The sequence below is a fragment of the Oryx dammah genome, unplaced genomic scaffold (assembly GCF_014754425.2).
Source record: "Oryx dammah isolate SB20612 unplaced genomic scaffold, SCBI_Odam_1.1 HiC_scaffold_24, whole genome shotgun sequence".
Lineage (NCBI taxonomy): Eukaryota > Metazoa > Chordata > Mammalia > Artiodactyla > Bovidae > Oryx > Oryx dammah.
Genome location: NW_024070208.1, coordinates 39989790 through 40012747, shown reverse-complemented (window position 1 = coordinate 40012747; position 22958 = coordinate 39989790). Strand labels below are relative to the sequence as shown.

At 34.4% G+C, this 22958-nt stretch overlaps 1 protein-coding gene across 2 annotated transcripts in view; it reads left to right on the top strand.

Moving 5' to 3' along the window:
- The window catches only part of PCDH9 (protocadherin 9), a 1149603-nt gene that overhangs the window by 398962 nt on the left and 727683 nt on the right, over window positions 1-22958 (top strand). The window contains exon 3 of one of the 2 annotated variants that reach the window (XM_040266855.1): window positions 20245-21105. The exons of the other annotated variant lie outside the window; for it this stretch is intronic. Within the exon in view, the coding sequence (XP_040122789.1) occupies window positions 20245-20499 (255 nt within the window). The 3' untranslated portion in view covers window positions 20500-21105. Of the gene's footprint in view, window positions 1-20244; window positions 21106-22958 lie in introns of those variants that run through there. 2 annotated transcript variants of the gene reach the window in all.

Sequence of the window (22958 nt, the reverse complement as noted above, 5' to 3'; positions counted from 1 at the left end):
AGTAATGTCTCTAGTTTTTAATATGCTGTCTAGGCTGGCCATAACTTTCCTTCCAAGGAGTAAACATCTTTTAATTTCAAAGCTGCAGTCACTATCTGCCGTTATTTTGGAGCCCCTAAAATTAAAGTCCATCACTGTTTCCACTGTTTCCCCATCTACTTGCCATGAAATGATGTGATTAGTTGTGATGATCTTAGTTTTCTGAATGTTGAGCTTTAAGCCAACTTTTTCTCTTTCCTCTTTCACTTTCATCAAGAGGCTCTTTAATTCTTCTTCATTTTCTGCCATAGGATGGTGTCATCTGCATATCTGAGATTATTGATATTTCTCCTGGCAATCTTGATTCCATCTTGTGTTTCATCCAGCCCAGTGTTTCTCATGATGTACTCTGCATATAAGTTCAGTAAGTAGGGTGACAATATACAGCCTTGACATACTCTTTTCCCAATTTGGAACCAGTATGTTGTTCCATGTCCAGTTATAACTGTTGCTTCCTGACCTGGATACAAATTTCTCAAGAGGCAGGTCAGGTGATCTAGTATTCCCAACTCTTGAAGAATTTTCCAGAGTTTGTGGTTATCCACACAGTCAAAGGCTTTGGCATTGTCAGTAAAGCAGAAGTAGATATTTTTTTCTGGAATTCTCTTAACTTTTTTGATAATTCAACAGATGTTGAGAATTTGGTGTCTGGTTCCTCTGGCTTTGCTAAATCCAGTTTGAACATCGGGAAGTTCACAGTTCAAGTACTGTTGAAGCCTGGCTTGGAGAACTTTGAACATTACTTTGCTAGCGTGTGAGATAAGTGCAACTGTGCAGTAGTTTGAGCATTCATTGGCATTGCCTTTCTTTGGGATTGGAATGAAAACTGACCTTTTCCAGTCCTGTGGTCACTGCTGAATTTTCCAGATTTTCTGGCACATTGAGTGGAGCCCTTTCACAGCATTATCTTTTAGGATTTGAAATAGCTCAACTAGAATTCCATCACCTCCTCTAGCTTTGTTTGTAACAATGCTTCCTAAGGCCCACTTGACTTTGCATTACAGGATATCTGGCTCTAGGTTGCTGATCACACCACTGTGATTATCTGGGTCATGAAGATCTTTATTGTATCGTTCTTTTGTGTATTCTTGCACCTCTTAATATCTTCTGCTTCTGTTAGATCCATACAAATTCTGTTCATACCATTTTGTTAGGTCCATATGATTTCATGAGGTGATACCCCATGCCCAAGGGCAAAGGAGAAGCACCAGGAAGATGGTAGGAGGGGTGAATTTGCTTTAGAATAAAACCCCATTCTTGCCAGAGATGCTCAGAGGGCTCAAACAAACCTTGTGCATGCCAGGACCCAGGAACCCCACAGAGACTGAGACAGAACAGTGTTTGAGCATCTCCTGTGGATGTACGGGTCAGTAGTGGACTGCCACAGGAACAGGAGGTCTGGGTGCAGGAGACTTGGGTTTGGCATCACCATTAACTCCACCATAGAGCTGTCAGAACTCACACAGGACTGGGAAATTGACTCTTGGAGGGCACACAAAATACCTTGTGTGCACCAGGACCCAGGAGAAAAGAGCAGTGACCCCACGAAAGACTGACCCAGACTTGCCCAGAAGTATCCAGGAGTGTAAAGCAGAGGCATGTGTTGGTGGTGGCCTGCTGCAAGGTTGGAGGAAGTGAGTATAGCAGTACATGAATGGGATCCTTTGAAGGAGGTCCCCATTATCTTCATTACCTCCACCATAGTTTGGCCCTAGATAAATAGCAGGGAGGGAACACAGCTCCACCCATCAACAGAAAGTTAGATTAAATATTTACTGAGGATGGCCCACTCATCAGAACAAGACCGGGTTTCCCCCTCAGTCTCTCCCATCAGGAAGCTTCCATAAGCCTCTTATCCTTCTCTAGTAGAGGGCAGACAGACTGAAAACCACAGTCACAGGAAACTAACCAATCTGATCACACGTACCACAGGCTTGTCTAACTCAGTGAAACTATGAGCCATGCTATGTAGGGCCATCCATGACGGACCGGTCATGGTGGAGAGTTCTGACAAAATGTGGTCCACTGAAGAAAGGAATGGCAAACCACTTCATTATTTTTGCCTTGGGAACCCCATGAACAGTATGAAAAGGCAAAAATATAGTACACTGAAGGATGAACTCCTCAGATCAGTAGGTGCCCAATATGCTGCTGGACTCCAAGTGGAGAAATAACTCCAGAGAGAATAAGGCAATGGAGCCAAAGCAAAAAAATCACCCAGTTGTGGATGTGACTGGTGATAGAAGCAAGGTCCAATGCTGTAAAGAGCAATAATGTATAGGAACCTGGAATGTTAGGTCCGTGAATCAAGGCAAATTGGAATTGGTCAAACAGGAGATGGCAAGAGTGAACATCAACATTGACTAAAATGGACTGGAATGGGTGAATTTAACTCAGATGACCATTATATCTACTACTGAGGGCAGGAATCCCATAGAGGAAATGGAGTAGCCATCATAGTCAACAAAAGAGTATGAAATACAGTACTTGGATGCACTCTCAAAAATGACAGAATGATCTCTGTTCATTTCCAAGGCAAACCATTCAATATCACAGCCATCCAAGTCTATGCCCTGACCAGTAATGCTGAATAAGATGAAGTTGAATGGCTCTATGAAGAAGAACTACAAGACCTTCTAGAACTAATAACCAAAAAAAAAGATGTCCTTTTCATTAGGAAGTCAAGAAACATGGAGTAATGGGCAAATTTGGCTTTGGAGTACAGAATGAAGCAGGGCAAAGGCTAACAGTTTTGCCAACAGAACACACTGCTCATAGCAAACACTCTCTTCCAACAGCACATGAGAAAACTCTACACATGGACATCACCAAATGGTCAATACCAAAATCAGGTTGATTATATTCTTTGCAGACAAAGATGGAGAAGCTCTATACAGTCAGCAAAAAAAAGACTGCAAGGTGACTATGGCTCAGATCATGAACTCCTTATTGACAAATTCAGACTTAAATTGAAGAAAGTAGGGAAAACCACTAGACCATTCAGGTATGACCTGAATCAAATCCCTTATAATTATACAGTGGAAGTGAGAAATAGATTTAAGGGATTAGATCTAATAGACAGAGTGCCTGATGAACTATGGACAGAGATTTGTGACATTGTACAGGAGAAAAGGATCAAGACAATCCCCAAGAAAAAGAAATGCAAAAAAGCAAAATGGCTGTCTGAGGAGGCTTTAGAAATAGCTGTGAAATGAAGAGAAGTGAAAAGCAAAGGAGAAAAGGAAAGATATACCCATCTGAATGCCAAGTTCCAAAGAATAGCAAGGAGAAATAAGAAAGCTTTCCTCAGTGATCAATGCAAAGAAATAGAGGAAAATGATATAATGGAAAAGGCTAGAGATCTCTTCAAGAAAATTATAGTTAGCAATGCAACATTTCATGCAAGATGGGCTCAATAAAGGACATAAATGGTATGGGGGCATTTTAGTTAGGGACTATTTATGTATTTGTATTTTGTAAAGAAATTAAAAGTGATATTCTGCTCAATTCTGTCTTACATACTTTCTGTTTGTATTGAATTCTCATACCAAGGATCTGTCACTTCTTTTACATAAATTCATTTTATACTCAATCACAATGAATAACTATCATAAAAACAAATAGCATGTCAACACATTTATTTGACCAGAGTCCTCTTGAGATAATGTCTTAATTTTCATCAAGATTGTAGTGATTACTGTTTCTAATTATGATAATCAAATAACTCATTAGTGATTATGTTTCAAAAAAGATTTAAAATACAAAATGTTTCTAGAATCTGGTGAGTCATTTGACTGAGTGTATTGAAATATGGACATAACTGAAAGGGCAATTTTGACCCTCAATATCAGGCACTAAAGAGATTATGTAAGGCAAAGGTGCTCAATTTTTACATGCTATACGTTCCTAAAGGCCCAGTTTCATGGTAGTTCATTTTAAAGCACATTCTTGTTTATTTATGAAGAATAAATTGAGCAAAACTTGTTGGCTTGTCTAACTTGACATCAGCATAAACCATCAAATGAGTGGATCAAGGTTTAAGCAAGTGAAGGGTGTATTTCATTAGTTGTTGCTCAATATATGAAGCAGACAATTGAAGCAAAAGAAAGGAGGTGCTGACTTATTTTTCAAAGGAAATTTCATTTGCAAAAAGTTTCAGTTTAATGAGCTACAGAAAACAAGATCCTGTTATCTTTCATGTGTGCATTCAGTAGCTTATTTAAAAGTTTGTAAATATTTGCTGAATGTGCCCTTTATTAGGTATATGTGTGTGTATGGGTTTTCCTTCCTCAAGCAAACTTCCCTTCTTGCATTATACCAATTTTTTTAATAAGACTGTGTACAGATTTCTATACTTCTCCATGCTTTAGAGAGCTCACTAAGCAATAAGAGTGGTAAAAATGTTTTGTACTTTGAGATGATACATACAATGTCAGTTAGCTTAAGAGCACAAAATACCAGTTGGTAAAGTTCAGTCAAGCCTTTCTCACAATCAACCATTAACACAAAAGTGTCTAAGCCATGTTGATAAATTACATATACAGTTGCGATACTTAGACCTACACTTTTGACCGTGTTAAAACACATTTATCATAATATTTGGTTTTAAACTTATCAGACTCTTCTTTTGTAGATCATGTTTCAGAACATCTGATTGGCCCTTTCAACATCCCATATGTAGAGCATGGCGTTTTTCCAGATGAACAGAGAAAGGTGTATTTTATTAATATATTTGGATATATTAATTAAGCAGATGGTTTTTTAAGATTTGGTTATAAGTTCCTTCCAGGGAGAAACTTTTTTTTTTTTCCTGTTAAATTGAATGGCCATCTGGACTGAATGAACTACATGCTCTAAATCTAGTCTATTGTCGGGTCTTTGTTATTAACCTCTTGCCTAGGAGTAATCTGGGAAACTTATGAGAATTTTAATGAGATAAGTTCAAAGGTCCCTTTAAAGTCTGTAAACTTATCCTTTTAAAATATGGGATTTAAAATATGATTGAATTTTTTGTTGAAGTATATTAATATGAGTCAAGATAATTTCTACCCTGCATCATACAAATAAGATATAATACATCATACATTGACCTCTAAATGTTTGATTTCTGGTCAGCCAGTCTTTCTGTCTTAATTTCTTCACCAATAATAGAGGTTAAGAAAAGAATTTTCTAGTGTCTCTTTAAACTCTAAAATTCAATGAATCTATCAGATGCTGAAGTCACCCAAAGGGAAAGGAATTGCTACAAATCCTAACTTGCAAGTACAATTTTAAAGCTCAGATTCCAAGCTCTTGAAAGAGTTTCAGTGCCACAGAGGGGAATGAAAAAGAGACCTAACAGAACTTAAAAAGAGTAAAGGCTGAAAGAAAGGCAAAGAGGGATTCAGAGCTACTGAGCTCAGTGTCAGGAGTATGAATCATATTTACTCTGATTTCTTGTTTCTTTGGATGTTGAATCCCAAAAGAAGGTAGCTACGTTTCTGGCTGCTTCCTTCTAATTCTCCACACACACACACTCATATGTGCACACACACAGATACACATACACCGCCATCTAATACTGTATATATGCTGGAGAGAAGTTATATTTTGTTTCTTAAAGTGCCCCATAGCTGTCTGGATTATTGCAGAACATTGTGAATTATAGAATTAGTTTAGACATCTTTCCAACGTGACTCATGAAAGTCAACCCAAATTAATGTTGATGATTTCTTTCCTTGCTTATATTAGGTCCCTTGGTAATTCAAATGGTTAGAAAAAGATAATTATATAAATAGAATGGCAGTTTTTTTTTTCTTTTCATTGAAGGGAAGTAAAAAAGTCTATTCATTCTTATCAAATTCTTACCAGGTAAGGTTTAATGAAAAGAAATCTTTGTTAAAATACTTGAAATTGTAAGAATGTTAATACAACATCACAAAGAGACATATTTCAGAGGTGTTGAATTTTACATTGAGGTAATAATTAGAAATTCTATATATTTTTTCTCCTTTCCTAAAATTATTTTCCTTAAATCATGTATTTTCTTGATTTGAAAGTGAATTTCTGTTATTGGTATTACTAATATGAAATGTTTTATAAAATGTTCTATACATACTGTTTAATCACTTTAAATATTGGCCCTCTCCATTTCCATTTCATAAAAACTGTCACAAACTTAAGCATTAAACCTTATTTGGACTGAATATATTTATTTCAATATCATTATAGGACTAAAATACATTGATCTTTTACAAAAAGCTATAATTCTGTATTCTTCTGAAGAAAACTATATATATATATATATATATATATGAGTATATATATATAGATAGATATAGATATAAAACCCACAGTGTAAAAATGCCACTATTTAATCTTACTCTCTTCGGATTTTATTCTTTTTGTTCCCTTTATTTTGAGATATTTATGTTTGTTACCAAATACATTTAGGAGATGTAGAAGCTTCATAAAAATGACCACATTTAATATACTGCCAACTTTTTGAGGAAGGGAATTATTTCTTATTCCTATTCTTAAATCATTAAAAAGTATTTGGCACAGAGGAGGTTATTAAGAAATATTTGTTGATGCTAATAAACACTTTTATTAGGGAGAATCTTCACAAAATGTATAGCATTTGATATCCTTCTTGAAGAGAAAATAAAATATTCTTCCTCAGAAAAGAAATGTTTGCCAGTTATGCTTGATACTTATTAATATACATTTTCAAAATAGTTTTTTTGGGTACATGATTCTATAATCTATTTCTGGTTCATTTTCATACCTCTCATCACCAGGGGGACAACCTCATAAGAATAAATCTGAGAGGTGTTAGTGTTTTAGAGAATCATCTATCTGTTACAGTAACATGACCTGAAGATTAAAAGATAAACAGTACAGTAGTTTTGTGGAAGTTATATTAGTTGGGAGCTTAGAGATAAAGAAGGTAATTCAAAAGATTAACTCTATAAGTAGTGACTCACATACAGCTATTTCCTTGTTTTGTAAAAATACCTCGCTTTAGAGATACTTGTCCCAAACCTGTAAGAAGAACCGTTTTTAAGACCTTGAAAGTGAGCATATTTCTCATGTGACTTGATTTTTTCCCTTAAAAGGCATAGAGCTTCAATTTTAAAGATAGATTAAAACAAAACAAAACAAACACTCTAACCTTTTATACCTTCACAGCTGGATAGATTCCACATTTGCTGAAGAGTTTCTATCCAACATCACTGTGATTAGTTTCTTTGAAAGTGAAAGTGAAAGTTGCTCATTCGTGTCCGGTTCTTTGGGACCTCATAAAATATACAGTTCATGGGATTCTCCAGGCCAGGATACTGGAGTGGGTAGCCTTTCTCTTTTCCAGGGGATCTTCCCAACCCAGGTCAAACCCAGGTCTCCTGCATTGCAGATGGATTCTTTAAAGCTGGGCCACAAGGGAAGGCCAAGGATACCAGAGTGGGTAGCCTATCCCTTCTCCAGCGGATATTCCCAACCCAGGAATCAAACCGGGTTCTCCTACATGGCAGGCGGATTCATTATCAACTGAGATATCTGGGAAGCCCATTTGGCCTTAAATACTCAACTATCTCAAAAGGTACTGGATACACTGGCTCTTTTTCTGAAAAGAACGTGAATGTATAGCCAGTAAACATCAAGCCTTTGATAATTGCTTTCCTTCCTTCTGAATAAAAAGATAAGATGTATATGAAACACGAGATTAAAATTTTTACTTTGGCTTCAACAAAAGTCACATGCATTTTCAAAGCTATTAGCAAGTTAAGAGCAAATGTAACAGAGTCAGTGGGAAAGTCTCAGCTTTCCTGCAGTTTATCAAGTTATTCACATTATTTTATGAAGATTTAAACTTACAGAATAATATTCAGAAAAACAAACACTACCTTAAGTTTTGTAGTAACAGATCTGATAATATCTCCTGTTCATACTGCATTTTTGAACTGGATAGTTGAAGGAGATTCTCTAATATAAACTTCCCATTTTACAGACAAATACAAGGATGCCATGAAATGACAGTCAGATGGTAATAGAACTGAGGGTCAAATCCAAGGGCCCCAGTGCCAACTGGCACTTTATAATATGTTATGAAATATCTTTCTTTTTTTTAACTCTAAATCATTGCTCTAAAAGTTATAAATTTCCATTCAAATTTAGATAATGTACAATTTGCATAAGTTAATTTAAAATACAAATTTAAAACACTGAATTAAAAAAAACACATCTTAAAATTATGTTTGCAAGGAATAATGTTTGTTTGCTATCAGTGTACGGACTATAAGAAACAAAGCACTTTTTTTCTCTCTCTCTCTCTGTATGCTATTAAAAAGCATAGGTTGCAGCTTCAGGGTCTGTTTTAGAAAACTTTCCAGTAAGAGAAGTCTTAATAAACCACGGAACTTATTTAAGAATTTTCCTTGAAAGAATATTGAAATAACTGGCACAGCCTTGAGTTTTGAATTCATGTTAAAGCACTCTAGATTTGAATCTCTGAATTTATTACCTGTTTTCTTTGACTGAAGGTTGGCTTGCAGACTGTTGTGAAAGACTGGCATGCAGATAGCTAAAGTTAATATTATGTTAAAGGTTTATTTTGGGAAAGCATTTTTGTGATACGAGAACACAGTTGTACTATTGGAAAGTATATTCTGTTCAGATTTTTAAAAAATATATATATCATGAAAATTTCAACATATAGTTATAATTCTAAGTAAGCTTGTGTTTCAGAAATATTTCACCCTAAATTGTAGGATGTGTTTGTGTTAAACATTATATATACTAACTTTAGGCTTCCCTGGTAGCTCAGACAATAAAGACTGCCTGCAATGCCGGAGACTGAGGGAGGTTTAATCCCTGGGTCGGGAAGATTCCCTGGAGAAGGAAATGGCAATGCACTCCAGTATTCTTGCCTGGATAATTCCATGGACAGAGGAGACTGGCAGGCTACAGTCCATAGGGTTGCAAAGGGTCAGACTCGACTGAGCAACTAATGCTTTCACGCTATGATACTAATTTAGTATAGTATATTTGCTTTGTTTCCAGAACATTTAAAATTTTATAAATATTTATATATTATTTATATCACACAGGGTGAAATCTTTTATCAAAAGGTTAGTACTTGATGTGATATTAGTAAAAGCAGTTGTATATATAAAAGATATACCCTTTTATATATAAATATATGAAATATACATAAAAATATGAGTTACTTACATGAAACATGGAATTCATAGGCATGGTACATGTAAGTCCAATTCACAAGTTGCTGCTTCTCTATAGAAGGAGAATATTTACTGGGTGGAAAGCCCATCAAAGTGTAACTGAGCAGGACTTTTTGGGCCCTTCCTGGGACAAGTCTTTCTCCATATCCTCTGCTTTAGTTCCTCTCTGCAGTACCCAGGTAACAGTATTCAATGCACATTTCTTAATTTTTTTTTTTTAACAGATATAACGACCCCTTACCAAATGAGGGAAGATGTTAAGTACTTCATGACCATAAGCACATAACTCCAGGCTTTCTGGAGCTTAAGAATTGATAATGTTAGAAAAAAAAAGAAAAAAAAATAATAAGAAGAATTGATAATGTTAACCCCTGTGACACTGCCCTGTTACCTCACCATTAGCCAATCAGAGAATTGTGCATAAACTGACCACATACCCTGTGACCTCCCCTCCCTCATCTGGCATTGAAAAATGATTTGCCTAATCTTTTCATGGAGCTTTGGATTTTTAAAGCATGAGTTACCCTTACATGGCCCTGCAATATACTATTCTCTGCTCCAATTCCAACATTTAGGTTTGTTTGACTTCAGTGTGTCACGCATACAAACTTGCCCTAACAGATATATCCCTGAACTCACTTATTACTTAGATTTGTGTAAAGTTTTTGTACGTCCCAATGCAGTAAGTTGCACATGTTATAAACTAATATTCATTAATAAGTGAGTTCAGTCACTAAGTCCTGTCAGACTCTATAACCGCATGGACTGCAACATGTCAGACTTCCCCGTCATCTGACTCCTGGGGAGTTCGCTCAAATTCACGCCCATTGTCAATGATGCTGTCTAACCATCTCATCCTCTTTCACTCCCTTGTTTTTTTGCCTTCAATCTTTTCCAGCATCAGGATCTTTTCCAATGAGTCGGCTCTTTGCATCAGGGGACCAAAGTATTGGAGTTTCAGCTTCAGCATCAGTCCCTCCAATGAATATTCATGACTGATTTTCTTTAGGATTGACTGGTTGGATCTCCTTGCCACTGTTTCCACTGTTTCCCCATCTGTTTGCCATGAAGTGATGGGACCAGATGCCATGATCTTAATTCTCTGAATGTTGAGCTATAAGCCAACTTTTTCACCCTATTTCTCTTTCATCAAGAAGCTCTTTAGTTCTTCTTCACATTCTGCCATAAGGGTGGTGTCATCTGCATATCTAAAGTTGTTGATATTTCTTCTGGCAATCTTGATTCCAGCTTGTGTTTATCCAGCCAAGCATTTCACAAGAGGTACTCTGCATATGTTAAATAAGAAGGGTGACATCACACAGCCTTATCATACTCCTTTCCCATTTTTGAACCAGTCTGTTGTTTCATGTCCAGTTCTAATGGCTTCTTCTTACCATGCATACAGGTTTCTCCGGAGACAGGTAAGGTGGCCTGATACTCTCATCTCTAAGAATTTTCCGCAGTTTGTTTTGAGTCACACAGTCAAAAGCTTTAGTGTAGTCAATGGAACAGATGTTTTTCTGGAACTCCTTTGGTTTCTCCAAGATCCAGGAAATGTTCACATTTGATCTCTGCTTCCTCTGCATTTTCTAAACCCAGCTTGTACATCTGGAAGTTCTAGGTTCATATACCGCCGGAGCCTAGCTTGAAGGATCTTCAGCATAACCTTGCAAGCATATGAATGAGTGCAATCATATGGTATTTGCAACATTCTTTGGAACAGTCTTTGGAATTGGAATGAAAAGCAACCTTTTTCAGTCCTATGACCATTGCTGAGTTTTCCAAATTTGTTGACTTATTGAATGCAGCACTTTAACAGCATCATCTTTTAGGGTTTGAAATAGCTCAGCTAGAATTTGGTCACCTCCATTAGCTTTGTTCCTAACTTTTCTTCTTAAGGTCCACTTGACTTCCCACTCCAGGTTGTTCTGCTCTAGGTGAATGACCACACCATCATAGTTATCTGTGTCGTTAAGAGCTTTTTTGCACATTTCTTCTGTGTATTCTTGATAGCTCTTCTTAATCTCTTTTGCTTCTGTTAGTTCCTTACCATTTCTGTCCTTTGTATTTGATACTCTTTTAGAATTCCCTGGAAATATTAACCAATTAAAAAAAAATACATTGACTTTCGTGGACATTAACTACCTAAGAGTGAAAACGAAACTCATCATTTTCCTTCCCTGAAGCTTTCAATTCTGGCCAGAAATATAACAGAAAGATAACTTTCAAATTCCCAAAAAAACATTTCTAAAATGACCTCTCCCATTGTATTTGAAATATTAAAACTATTTTTACTCACTCTATTTTTCTTGTGTTGAGACAATTTTAGCTTTGTTTCCTTTCAAACTATAAATAAAATTAAATTATAAATGTATAAACATTATAAGGGATTTTATAGCAAAAATTAAAAAATAAACTATAAAAAATTGTCTGGAATAAAAAATATAGTATGAATAATCTGGATTGATCCTGGTACTGAAAATGTCTGTTATTGTGTTACTTAGAATATGTTTAGACAGAAGTTAGCCTCTCTTCCTAAGTGTCTGGAGCTGTAAAGGGTTCCATTTATTTAAAATACAGAATTAATTTGCAGTATGCCATGCTGACTGGCATTAATGAGGCTTTGCTCAAGCAACATAACATGCAGTCCTTTTGTAATTTAAAATCTTTCAATGTCTTACTGCTCTTGTGAAATGGCTTTATAGTAAGGTAATAATACAAGGAAGAAACCGATGGAGAAATTATAAAGCATAGAATATTAGTATTTGAAGTGTACTTTCTGAGGGTTTTTATTTCTATGCATGCCCATAGAAACTGGGTCAAAAGGGGTACATAAAACTACATAGCATCCATGAACCACTTAAAGAAAATGTTGTAATGTATAGAAAGCTACAATTTGTGGTCTTCATAAAGGTAGTTTTGCACTGCTGTTCTTTGGTGAGTAATGACCTACAACTGTATCCAGTTTATCTATATTATATTAGAGAGTTTAGTAGTAATTGCTTATAAAACAATTCATAACTGGATGTGAGGAAATATATGACCTTATTCATGTATGTATTCGTTTACTTATCAAAATTGAGTTCACACTCATGTAGCCAGTATCCTGGCACACTCAATGTTCAGTTCACAGAAGTTTGTTTTGCTGTTTAGAGGAAAGCTGCTGCGTAATTTTGACATAGGATGCTATTGCTTAATTTTTAACTAAATTACCAAAATTTCTATAGGACTCTAAAATTATTTTCCTTTTATTCCAAACTTTATTAAGTATTATGTTGATAAAAGAAAATAAAATTCAGCTTAATGTAGCCCCTTCAAAAACTTTATGATACTTTTGGGAATATATTTTTACCTCTATCTCAAGCTCTGCATTTGTCAATTGTCCATTAAAAAAAGCCTTGAAAGTCATTGCCTAGAAGGAAAGTATGCAATTTTCAGGTATCCTCAGTAAATGAACAATATACAGAGTTGCTAAATCTTTTTAGTAACCAAAGATATTTATACCTATATATTGCTTTCAAATACCACTTAAGCAATAACACATTGGGAGAGAGCTATTTCTTGGATATAATACCTCTCACCTATACTTTTTTATTAAATTGTTACAATTGTTTGAAAAATGTCTGTCAGTCTATGATAGAGTTCATTAAATTTTGAAATAGCTTATGAAGAATTCCTAAACAAAAGGAGAGAAAGTTTCATCTGATACTTTAACTTAAATTATGTACTGAATTTCATCAAACATTAATTCTACATTCTTATTTTTCCAATCCTCTTTTTAACTTATATTTGTTATGATTTTTTTTACAAAATATTCCTATATTTTAACTGTTTCAGAATAAATTGATTCCATTTAGTGTATTGTAATAATAGTAGCTAGAGGTAAATATTATACTAATATTTTAAAAGTAACCTGCTTTCATAACAAAGTGCACAATAAGAAATACTTATTTTTGTCTGTTAATACCACTTGTTATAGAAAACTATAATTGAGGGAAGCCATCTGGTCTATTTAATGGCCTATGCCAAAAGGCTATATAAAATCAGCCTTTGTTTTCTCATAAATTCCACATGGAGCAGTCAACTTCTCCCTGTTCATTGAGCAACAGTGACTGCCTCCATCTGGCTAGCCTCTGTAAACCTGGACTAAAAATGGAAATGCTTGTTGGGACAGAGGCGAAAGCAAGTGCTATTAAGGATTGAAGGGGAGGGTGTACCTTTGGGACCTCAAGAAAGGAGAAGAAAGGCTATCTCCAGACTGAAAGGAGATATAGGATGGGGACTGTGAGAAGAGTGGAGGGTAATTTACACAAACCAGAGAGCTATTGGCCAGTTCAGGTAGTTTTGAAGTAGATCCCAGTCAACTTGCATACCCTGGGGGTGTCTGATGCCCTGAAAGAACCAAGACTGGATGGGCAAAGTCTCCTGGGTAGTCAAATTGTGCAGGGCCCAGAAGTTGAACAGGAGCTAATTTTTTCTTATATGCGGTAGATCAATTCAAATGTATACACTTGTGTGACATATTATTGTGAAGAAATTGCTTCCTGCCATGATTACTAAGGGCTTCCCTTGTGGTTCAGACGGTAAAGAATGTGTCTGCACTGTGGGAGACTTGGCTTGATCCCTGGGTTGGGAAGATCTCCTGGAGAAGGGAATGGCCGCCCACTCCAGTATTCTTGCCTGGAGAATTCCATGCACTGTATAGTCTATGGGGTCACAAAGAGTCAGACACGACTGAGGAACTTTCACTTCACTTCACTTCATGAATTACTAAAGGTCCAGTTTGATAAACAATGCATGATGACTAAATCCATTGCTTTTTTAATTGTTTTTACTACAGGTACTCTCTCAATCTATGAGACGAACGTACTATATTTTTGTCTTAGCGTTTACAACACAAAATGTAGGTTTGGGGAATACTCATTTTGCAATGAATTTGTCTGCTGGCAACAAAAGACTGAAAGAAAAAAGAAAATAGCTACCAAGAAATTACTACTCAGGGAGTTAGAAGCCAAAATAATCAAGGTGAATGTAAGTCTCTGTAAAAAGTCTTGCATTTTTTTTTCATGTATTCTTTCATTTCACTTAAAATTTTCACTTAAAATACTTATAAAATACCTCATAATGCTGCAGGCATTGTAGTAAATTGTCAACAGGAGGATCATGTTCTCTTGTGAAATGAAAGAAAACAAAACATATTCAGAGAAAGTGGCCACAGTACCCTAGGAAGAAAACCAGCATGTTCCTCAACTAGCTTTAGAAAAACATTTTCTACTGAAAAGGAGAGGATTGATCCTGAGCCAGATCTGAAGAGATTTATCTTCCACATAGTACCTTCACTTCTGTAGATGCATTATTTCAAGACTTTATAGATTATAAAGCCCTTTTTAGAACCATTATCTACAATTTTGTGGAGGTGGATAGAACAAATTTTTAACAAAGTCATGCTAATTCTTTTTCTATGTACTGACTCATTTTCAGGTATTTGAAAAACCCAGAAAAAGTAAAGAGAAGTAAGGAAAATACCTATGTCCCTAGTACCCAGAATTAACATATGTTAATATTTTATGATATTTCTGTCTCCAATTTTTTTAAGAAAAATACTTTTTTTAAGGAAAAGAAGAGGGGCAAAGCATTTTTTAAAAAACAAAATAAACAAGCAGATACCTTTACGCTACTGATGCAGGTGACATTCTTTTCTGCATCCTTTTGTCTGCATGCATGCTCAGTTGGTTCAGTCATGTCTGACTCTTTGTTACCCAATGGACTTCAGCCTACCAGGCTCCTCTGTCCATGGGATTCTCCAGGCAAGAATACTGCAGTGGATTACCATGCCTTCTTCCAGGGGATCTTCCTGACCCAAGGATCAAACCCGTGACTCTTACCTCTCCTGAACTGATAGCCAAGTTCTTTACCACAAGGACCACTTGGGAAGCCCTTGGATCCTTTTATGGTTCATCATTTTTCCTTATTCTACATAAGTTATCTCTACACTGCCATCTGTTTTTCTATGATTTTAAAACTAAATACTATTTATGTGGTGTTTGGCTTTAAATTTTATTATATTGCATTTTCACTTTAAATCAAAATGTGCATTACACAAGGCAACTACCTATGTGTTAACACACCTTGATGATCATTTTAGCTTTGTTTTCCAAGCATATTTAATAATGACAGGGCAATAAGCCAATAAAGAAGGATTCATAGAAGATATTAGAGAGAAACAGGAAATACAAGCTCAAGACTTCCTGATTTGAGATGGAATAAGTTTCAGGACATTCAGTGATTAGAACAAATTTTCAGAAATTGGAGCATATGCTGTGGATCTCTTAAAATATAAATTTTATCAGTTTCCTGAAATACTCATAAAAATATATGGTTTCATATAAGCATGTTTAGGGACATTTTAAAAGCCCTTCCTTTGTCTGTTTATGAATAGTAAATGGTTCATGTGTCTGTTTGAGAAATTATTTTAGAATTGGGAACCAGTGGAGAATGCCATCAGAAAACGTACTTCCTAAGGAAGTAAGCTTCATTTTCTCCAAACTTTTCAGTTTTAGCAATGACAATACCAACATGAACAGTTACATGATTCCAGAAGGAAAGCATAAGCGATAAAAGGACATCCAGGAGTTCGTGGGCCCTTGCAGGGTGAGTGACACAAATGCATCTGGAAGGAAGGAATTATCGTTGTGTCACGTGAGCAGAGGACTGTGAATTGCCCTTCAGTTACTATAAGAGGTGATAAAAACTTGACACACATGGGCTCTACAAAGGAATGGGTGGAGAGATTGAAGATACCAAGTGCAGACAAGTCTTTAGATTCATTTCTGCAAATGTGAATATTTTACTGATGTTTAGAACTTTTGTATTAAAAATAGAAGAATGTTTACTAATTCTTCATGAAAACAATCTCTAGTTTCTTAAGATGAATAGGAATAATAGTTTCTGTGAGAAGCTTTAACAAAAGGAATTGTTATTTAATGAAACCTATAGCATAAAAACCTATAGCATACAGGTGGCTGCCTGTATAATGACTGCACAGATTTTATAATAACACAACTGATTTTTGGGAAACAACCTCGAATTTGCAAGAACGTAGGAGGAGTAAGAGGCTACTACTATAGAGCTGGGTGGAAAAATGTAAAGAATCCCCATTATAGCAAAGAAAACAGCGGTGTTTAACTTAATGGTTATAAAATTTTTCATAAAACTTTTGTTACTTTTGTTACTGTTGTAGTTTTTCTCTTGATATTTTGAGTATGAAGTACTTCCTTAGGAATTTGTATCAAAAATGAACTAATATTTCTCATTATGAGCCAGGTTTGTGTAGGTATTTCTATTGATAGTGAATGACAATTTCCCAGGAACTATGACAAGTGTTTAAGGGAGGGAAGAGTTATACACATAATAAAATAGATATTATTAAATGGAAAATATCAAATAGAATTGAAAGTATAAAATAAATGTATTTACATTGATCTCCATTTAATAAGATTGTTGTTAGAGAACTCTACCTCTCAAGTGTGATGTACTTATGAATCCCTCAATATTAAATCTGATTTAGCAAATCTATCTTGACCATAACTCATTTTATAGTTATTCATATCAAATTTGGAAAATGGAAAAATTTTATTTGATGAAATCTCGACTTTTAAATAAACTTTCAATCTATTTTCAGCTGCAACTGTCATTGAAATAGAAACTTGTTGGGAAGAATACATAGCAATTAAATTGTTTTTCCCTTAAGAATGTGTTTGGGCTATTAATAATATTGGCTCTCAAAATATTCTTTACAGTGCTATTTTTGCTTTCTTTTTCACTCTGATTCATAGATTTGTAATCCCTAGAGGCCTCATAACACTGAAAAAGTTTAAAAAGTGATGAAATTACCATGAATTAAACTTTTCCTTGGATGCCATTAACTGTTCTGTTAATGCCTCTGTTTATGAGAGGCTGCTAAAGAATTAGACACAAGAAAGGGATTGTGGTAAAATCTTGTTTAGATGGAAGGACTTACCTGAGTATAAGTTGTAATGCAAATGCATTCGTTTTGCTTATATCATATCTCTACCTTAGGGAGGTAGGGAAGGAATGAAGATAAAAGCTGACCTTTGGCACGCACTGTATATAAAGTACCATTCCATTATTTGGTTGTCATCTCTCATATTACAGTCCAATTCTGTAACTTCTCATCATTGGTCTAACCATTAAATTTCATGAACTAATAACCCCTGTCCCTATCCTCATGGCATAGCTCACAGGATCCATGGTTAAAGCATTATTGAACTATCTGAAGCTGATAGGCATGTCTGGGGAATTCATGTCTCTAGCCTTTACATATGCCGATTGTTCTGTCCTAAATGTACTGGCCATGATTCCCTCATCAGCACATTTTTCAAGACTAGACTCACTGGAGTCTCACAGTTCTCTTTTCTCTATCCCTTAGCAACTTCTGCATATCATGATGGTTCTTTGTTTCCAATTATGACTTCACTGCTAGTGTGAGACCATTGCAGATATGAAATACCATACCTTGGGTGAAACACTAAAATCCTGAATCAAACCATGCACTCAGCAAATATCTGATGATCAAACAAATGAACAAATAGAATAGAAGATGTGAATGAATAAGCAAATGAATAAATCCCTTAAGGGAGAAATGTCAGGATAGCCAAAGTCCAAGTCGTTACATACGAGTGATTTCACTGGTCAAATCCTTGCACAGAGGCCTTTGAATCTATCTGAACCTCTGCACTCCCCATCTGTTAAAGTAGGATTACATTTTCTACCTCTCTCTGCAGAGGTTTCTTGTGGATAATACATAAAATTCATATGTAAAGATATAAAGTATTATGCAAACATAGGATTTTTTTTCCAATTTCAGAGGCATTGTGAGGCATCCAAAAAAAAAAATCACCTAATCCACAATGGATTAAATAAGGAAAAGGATTAACAAGAGATCAGATTGAAAGAGGAATGAGGCTAAAATTCCCTATAGTGTCCTGAGGCCAGAAAAGAAATGAAAACCTTAACCCAGGGATTCTAAACTCTTGGCTACACACAAGAATTACCTGGGCATTTCAAAAATAGTTTTGCCTTAGCTCTAATTTATCTGGCATGAAGTGGGGCTCAGTCAGAGACACTTTTTAAAGTTCCCTGGGTGATTCTAACATACAGGCAGGATGAGAACCACTGCTGGGCCACAGGAATTGCGGAAACGTTTCTAAGGAGAAAAACTGCATAATACATGAGAGGTTTTAAAAAGACTAATCAGCATGAGTAGATATGAGGAAAAGTGGGGAACATGAATTGAGAGATTAAAATGTCTAAGACCATCACAGATGAAGATAACTGTTTTAAAACTGAAACTTTTTTGAAAGCTGATATCTCTCATTGTAGAGAGATACCAAAGATTGGCCTTCGTAATTAACAGTGAAGTTGTTCAGACAAACTCAGGCACATTCGAAGAATTAATACTGGGAGACCAGCGTTTTACAAATTACATCTAAATCACTAAGATTATAAACAGAGGTTAAATGTAATCACCATTTGTTTTATTACCCAAAACAAGTTCCTAGAGGAGGTAGGTTTTAAACAGGGTTAAAATGATATTATTGTAGAGAGGACAGGCATATATTCTTTTTCATGACAAAGGTTTCTAATATAGGCTTGGGTTTCAGAGTCATGTTTTCCTACTCTGCTATATTGCAGAGTCTCTTAAACAAACAAACAAATTAGGTAATTAATAATTGAGATGGTTGACATTAATGAAAGATATTCTGAAATTAAAAAAATAAAAATATTTAAGCTTTAAAACATGTAATGTGAATATTTTAAAATATGTATAACTATATAAAATATAAAATGGTGGTTTTGAGATGAAAATATACTGACCTTGATTATGCTAAACTCTAAAACTCACTTGCTTTTGAAAATGTTTTTGAAGGTAATTTTTTAATTTTGTTTTTTGGCATGGGGAAAGTAAAATTTCACTGGTGAACCAAAACAGTGGCATTCTACCTTGAAAAATATTATCTTACCTACTTATGTCATAAAAATCTGTGCATAGCTTTGTAGTCTTATGGGAGAGGAAAGGTTATATGTCAATGATGAGACTTTTGGGGAGGCACTACAATGTTTTTTATTAAAGTGGAAACCTTAGAAACCCAACATTATGTTTAATAAATGATCAAGTGGCCATGAAACTAGTAAGAGATTTGAGAAAGAAGGAGGCAAGGATAACAGAAAGTAAATTATATCTTGTTTTCACACAAAACAACTTTTAGAGGAATATGGTAAATAATAATTTTAATATTTTCATGGAGAAAAGCCAAGCCATTCTATGATATCTTGTTTTAAAATTCATATTCATTTGTAGGTGAATTAATTTAGTCAACATGTTTTTAAAAATATTTTACATTTGCTACAGAAAAAAAGTGAAATAGCACTTTAAGACCTTTAACTTTTAATTTTTTAGTTTTGTCTATTTCAAGTATATAAAGGACATAGATATGGTAGATAAGATAGGAGGAATGATCCTAGAAAGCTGAGTAGTAGCCCAACTTTGGGAAAAAATATTTTTATGTCTCATTTCTCTTATCTGTAACTGGGGATAATAATATCTATGTCACAGTTTAATAATATGTGATATATATCAAGCATTGGAATAATACCTCACACAAATAATTATAGCATACAAGTTTTAGCTACTAAAATCATAAGTATTGTAAGTAAATATTGCAATAGAAGGAGTGAAATAACTACATCTTAGATTTCTTTAGTTTTAGTGAAAACACAGTTTGTTTATCCTGGGACCATTTTTTACCTTTTTGGTAAAGGCTCAATATGGATGCATGTGCTTGAGGAAGACCCCTGATAGTTCACAGGGACCTCCTTTATTAGAAGCTTAGCAAACAACCATGTCTCTCAATAGACACTCTTAATATGGAATAGTTTGTCACAATTATTTGGTAATCTCTTTCAGTGTAACTCACACAACAAAAGTGACAATATTCCTGTCACTGCTCAGAAATGTCCCAGCTCTGCGGGTTTCCATATTCAGGAGAATGAAGAAGGCCATTACGAGGTATGCCATAATTCTATGGAGATCGTGTTGGTACTGAGCAATTTACATTTTCCTAGTGTGATTTTAAATACTTTAGTTAACTTAAAAATATGTTCTTTGCTGACCTTGTTTTATGGTCGTATTTTTATATTAGTATTTTTTAAAACAATTTAAAATAAACTGTTAGAACAAAAGGGAAGAATAACCTTTTTCTCTTCTGGTAATTGTCAAACTATAAAATATAGTGCTCTTGTCACTGACTGTAAAGCGTTGCATTTTAACAATTTTTGGAGAAAGTAATGAGCAACTTTCTTTTTAAATGTTTTTAATTCATTTTTTTAGTTGAGCTAAAAATGCCCACATCCGTTTGTTGAAAGATTGATTTGCTTCACCTGCTATACTCAAGGAAGGCAATGATGTTTAATAACAAGAGGTTAAATCGGGGTTTTCATTAATATTTATTTTTTAATGACTTTTTCTCAGCTTGAGCCTTTATTTTCCTTTATATTAGAATTAAAAATAAAATAATCATTTTTTCTTTTTTCTCTTAATGTGTTCATTGTATAATATTCTTTTATTTATTTATTTTTAATTTTGGGAGAGCTATTACAGTACCAATTATTCTAGTATGGCTGAATGTACAAATCTATTAATTTTTATTAAAAATTGTGATATAAAACACATGGCATGAAATTTACTATTTTAATCATTTTAAGTATATAGTTTAATAGTGCTAAATATATTCACACTGTGCAATAAAAGTTCCACATTTTTAATGAATTGTGTTTAATAGTTGACTTTAATATTAATGCACACATATTTGTTTCACCTATTTTCCCCTATCATAGATGTAAAAGATGATGGATTGATAGATCATATGTATTGGTATAAATGTATGTGCATTCTGGTGTGTTTGTGTTTATACTGTTTTCTCATTGAAGCTAGTTTTTTTTTTTTTCCTCTATTCCCTTAAATGTATTGAAAATGTTTTGATTATTGTTAGTAGTACAGCGTTTTTGCCAACTAAAATGATATATCATTGTCAAAGCCCCAGGTATAATGTAGGTCAGAGAAACTACTTCAGTTAATAGAAATTTGATTGAACAAGCAACTTCTTTTTGGATATACCATTAACTGAGATGGACAAAGTGATATTTAGGGAAGCTTATCCCCTAATTCCTCCTCCATGTATTTTTCTTTTTATTTGTGTAGATCTAACTATTTAGCAACATTCTTCTAAACTACAGAATATAGTCTTCCCATTTTACTTTTATTTTCTTTATCTTTCTTTCTCTAAAACCTTAATCATTTGACAGGTGAGAGAAGAATTTTAATTTTTAACCCCTTGATTATTCCTTATCACTAAGTGTTATGGGTCTAGAACACAGGGATTTGTGCCATTACTCACCCTTATTTCATCCAATAATAACTCACTCTATTGAAGAAATAAATGTTTCATTCATAAATGTTCATGTAAATCTTTAAAGGGCCCATTCAGATGTTTAAACCCATCAATATCCAATTTTAAATTCCTAAGAATTATATTCATTTTTATATCATTTTCATTTCTGCAATTTTTGAGTAAAGAATCCATATCCCCCAGAGACCTCTAGGATTTCCCAAGAGGGTGAAATAGAGAAATCATTAATTGAACACTATTCTTACTTTTGTGTAGAAAATAAATGAGTTATAATTAAAATAATTTTCTATGAACCAATTTTTTTTTTCTTCTCTAGATATTTTATAAGTTCCAAAGCACAGGAACACAGTTTGTATAGAGTTTATTTGACTAAATTTCTAAGGAACATTGCCAAGAAAAAATGATACTCAGAATTATGATGTTGATTTATATTATGACTCCAAAAATCAAAGCTGAGAATTTATAACTAAAGGCAATTATGATACACAAAGTTGGTACTTGCACTATGCTGTTATTTTTCTTCATATTGAATACTGAGCTAAGCTTACGTAAACATAAGTATATTCTTAATTTTCAATTTTCTAACAATTATATTTTCCCTTCTTAATCAACTTAAGTAAAAAAAGGCATATTTGCTCTTCTTATCATAATAATATTTGTGTATAGCTACTCATTTGTATCATATCTACTCATTCAAGTAAAAAGTAATATTTTATGTCAATTCATGTTTATTAATCTGAATGAAACTATTAAATTTATACTATGACATTAGATATAAAATAAAACCAAGGCTGATATGACTAACAAGATTTTAATCACACTTAAATTATCCCTCTTAATTTATATATAACAATTATTATGTACAGGGAGATTTTAATATCAGCTATTGGACAATTTTTATACCAAACACTATTCTAAGGATTCCATATGTATTACAAAATTTCATCTAATCTATTTCTGAGTATAAAACATGCTATGATTTTATGTACCACTAGGAAAAAATGACTATTAATTAAATGCTGCTGCTGCTGCTAAGTCGCTTCAGTCGTGTCCGACTCTGTGCGACCCCATAGACGGCAGCCCACCAGGCTCCACCATCCCTGGGATTCTCAAGGCAAGAACACTGGAATGGGTTGCCATTTCCTTCTCCAGTGCATGAAAGTGAAAAGTAAAAGTGAAGTTGCTCAGTCGTGTCCGACTCTTAGTGACCCCA